General features: G+C 48.5%; 1 protein-coding gene across 1 annotated transcript in view; it reads left to right on the top strand.

The window, feature by feature from the left end:
* The window catches only part of LOC137299492 (aquaporin-1-like), a 62948-nt gene extending 59156 nt beyond the window's left edge, over positions 1-3792 (top strand). The window contains exon 4 of the mRNA XM_067968273.1: positions 3598-3792. Within this exon, the coding sequence (XP_067824374.1) occupies positions 3598-3777 (180 nt within the window). The 3' untranslated portion in view covers positions 3778-3792. The remainder of the gene's footprint in view (positions 1-3597) is intronic.
* Positions 3793-4273: the final 481 nt, after the last annotated feature.

Here is a 4273-nt window from a genome sequence, read left to right as displayed (position 1 = left end):
TCACTTTCCCTTGGATCTCATGGGCTTCTACTTGTTTGACCAGTCTGCCATGTGGGATCTTGTCAAAAGCCTTGCTAAAATCCATGTAGATTACATCAAACGCATTACCCTCATCGACCCTCCTTGTTACCTCCTCAAAATATTCAATCAAGTTATTCAGACACGACCTTCCCTTAATAAATCCACGCTGACTGTCCTTGATTAACCCGTGCCTTTCTAAATGACAATTTATCCTGTCCCTCAGAATTGATTCCAATAATTTGCCCACCACCAGGTTAGACTGATTGGCCTATAATTACTCGGTCTATCTCTTTCTCACTTTTTAAACAACAGTACAACGTTAGCAGTCCTCCAGTTCTTTGGCACCATGCCTGTAACCAGGGAGGATTGGAAAATGATGGTCAGAGCCTCCATTATTTCCTCCCTTGCTTCTCTTAACAGCCTGGGATACATTTCATCCGGGCCTGGTGATTTATCTACTTTCAAAGATGCTAAACCCCTTAATACTTCCTCTCTCTCTATCTTTATCCCATCCAATGTTTCACATTGCTCCTCAACTACAATCTCTGCCTCGTCCCCCTCTTTTGTGAAAACAGATGCAAAGTATTCATTAAGAACCACACTCACATCTTCCACCTCCACACATAGGTTACCTTTTTGGTCTCTAATAGGCCCTACTCTTTCCTTAGTTATCCTCTTGCTCTTTAAGTATTTATAAAACATTTTTGCGTTTTCCTTAATTTTACTTACCAGTATTTTTTCATGCCCTCTCTTTGCTTTCCTAATTTTCTCATTCACACACACTCACACTCACAACCACACACATTCACACACACACACACACACACTCACAACCACACACATTCACACACACACACACACACACTCACACACACACACACTCACACTCACAACCACACACATTCACACACACACACACACACACTCACAACCACACACATTCACACACACACACACTCACAACCACACACATTCACACACACACACACTCACAACCACACACATTCACACACACACACACTCACACACACACACACTCACACTCACAACCACACACATTCACACACACACACACACACACTCACAACCACACACATTCACACACACAACCACACACACTCACACACACACTCACACACATTCACACACACTCACACTCACAACCACATACATTCACACACACTCACACTCACAACCACACACACTCACACACATTCACACACACTCACACTCACAACCACACACATTCACACACACTCACACTCACAACCACACACACTCACACACATTCACACACATTCACACACACAACCACACACATTCACACACACTCACACACACAACCACACACATTCACACACACTCACAACCACACACACTCACACACATTCACACACATTCACACTCACAACCACACACATTCACACACACTCACACTCACAACCACACACACTCACACACATTCACACACACTCACACTCACAACCACACACATTCACACACACTCACACTCACAACCACACACACTCACACACATTCACACACATTCACACACACAACCACACACATTCACACACATTCACACACACAACCACACACATTCACACACACTCACAAACACACACACTCACACACATTCACACACAAACACACACACAACCACACACATTCACACACACAACCACACACACTCACACACACTCACACACATTCACACACATTCACACACACAACCACACACATTCACACACACTCACAAACACACACACTCACACACATTCACACACACACACACACAACCACACACATTCACACACACTCACACACACAACCACACACACTCACACACACAACCACACACAAGCGCACACATTCACACACACTCACACACACAAGCGCACACACTCACACACACAAGCGCACACACTCACACACACTCACACACACAACCACACACAACCACACACATTCACACACACTCACACACACAACCACACACACACACACACAAGCGCACACACTCACACACTCACACACACAAGCGCACACACTCACACACATTCACACACACAAGCGCACACACTCACACACTCACACACACAAGCGCACACAACCACACACATTCACACACACAAGCGCACACACTCACACACACTCACACACACAAGCGCACACACTCACACACTCACACACACAAGCGCACACAACCACACACATTCACACACACAAGCGCACACACTCACACACATTCACACACACAAGCGCACACTCACACACACAAGCGCACACATTCACACACACTCACACACACAAGCGCACACACTCACACACACTCACACACACAAGCACACACACTCACACAACCACACACACACAAGCGCACACATTCACACACACTCACACACACAAGCGCACACACTCACACACACAAGCGCACACAACCACACACAAGCGCACACACACTCACGCACACAAGCGCACACACTCACACACACTCACACACACTAGCGCACACAACCACACACATTCACTCACACACACTCACACACACAACCACACACATTCACACACACACAACCACACACACTCACACACACAACCACACACATTCACACACACACAACCACACACACAACCACACACACTCACACACACAAGCGCACACACTCACACACACAACCACACACATTCACACACACTCACACACACAAGCGCACACATTCACACACACTCACACACACTCACACACACTCACACACACAACCACACACATTCACACACACTCACACACAAGCACACACACTCACACACACTCACACACACAACCACACACATTCACACACACTCACACACAGTCACACACTCTCACACACAAGCACACACACTCACACACACACACATTCACACACACTCACACACACAACCACACACACTCACACACACTCACACACACAACCACACACACTCACACACACAACCACACACATTCACACACACGCTACCACTCACACACACAAGCGCACACTCATACCCACTCACACACACACTCACACTCACACTCACACACAAGCACACACTCATACCCACTCACACACACTCACACTCACACACAAGCACACACTCATACCCACTCACACACACTCACACTCACACACAAGCACACACTCATACCCACTCACACACACACTCACACTCACACACAAGCGCACACTCATACCCACTCACACATGCACTCACACACACACAAGCACACACTCATACCCACTCACACACACACTCACACACACACACTCACACACCCACTCATACCCACTCACACGCATTCACACGCACACACACACTCACACACAGATATGCACACACTCACTCACACTGACCATTGAAGTCAATGGAACTAAAAACCAGGAGAGATGTAAATCGGACGGTCGACTTGCTGCCACCTGTTTGCACAAAGTTAGAATCCCCCCCTCTCCCCCCAATGTGTCGACACCTCCCCTCATCACCTTCACTTCTCCTCCAGTCAATCGGATTCACCCTGTGACCAGTAACACTTGTGTTCTTATTGTTTACCCCCAGCTGTACTGGGTGGGGCCCGCGATCGGAGGCATTGCCGCCGCGTTGCTCTACGACTTCTTGCTGACCGCGCGATTCAGTGACCTGCCCGACCGGCTGAAGGTGCTGACCAACGGGCAGACCGAAGAGTACGACATAGAGGGTGAAGAGGATAGCACCAAGATGGAAATGAAGCCAAAGTAAAAAAAAACAAGGTGGTGGGGTGAGTGGGGGGGTCGCGGATGGTAAGGGACTATCCCACCGTGGGGGGGGCGGGGAAGAGGAAAATTAAAAAAACAACAAAAAAAATGGGGGGGCCATTGTCTCTGCGCTCATCGGCTTCGCACTTTGACGGGTGGGAAACGGGCACAGAAGCAGAAGACCAAACCCCCCTCCCCCACTCCAGAAACTTGAGCACAAAATTTAGTCCGACACCCCCAGTGTCAGTACTGAGGGAGTGCTGCACTGTCGGAGGGTCAGTACTGAGGGAGTGCTGCACTGTCGGAGGGTCAGTACTGAGGGAGTGCTGCACTGTCGGAGGGTCAGTACTGAGGGAGTGCTGCACTGTCGGAGGGTCAGTACTGAGGGAGTGCTGCACTGTCGGAGGGGCCGTCTTTCGGATGAGACGTTAAACTGAGGCCCCGATTCTAATCCAACTCACTTCACTTGTGTTTTTAGTACACATTCGTAACTCAGTGTG

This window comes from Heptranchias perlo, chromosome 2 (genome assembly GCF_035084215.1).
Source record: "Heptranchias perlo isolate sHepPer1 chromosome 2, sHepPer1.hap1, whole genome shotgun sequence".
Taxonomy (NCBI): Eukaryota; Metazoa; Chordata; class Chondrichthyes; order Hexanchiformes; family Hexanchidae; genus Heptranchias; species Heptranchias perlo.
This window is presented reverse-complemented; position numbering and strand designations above follow the sequence as displayed.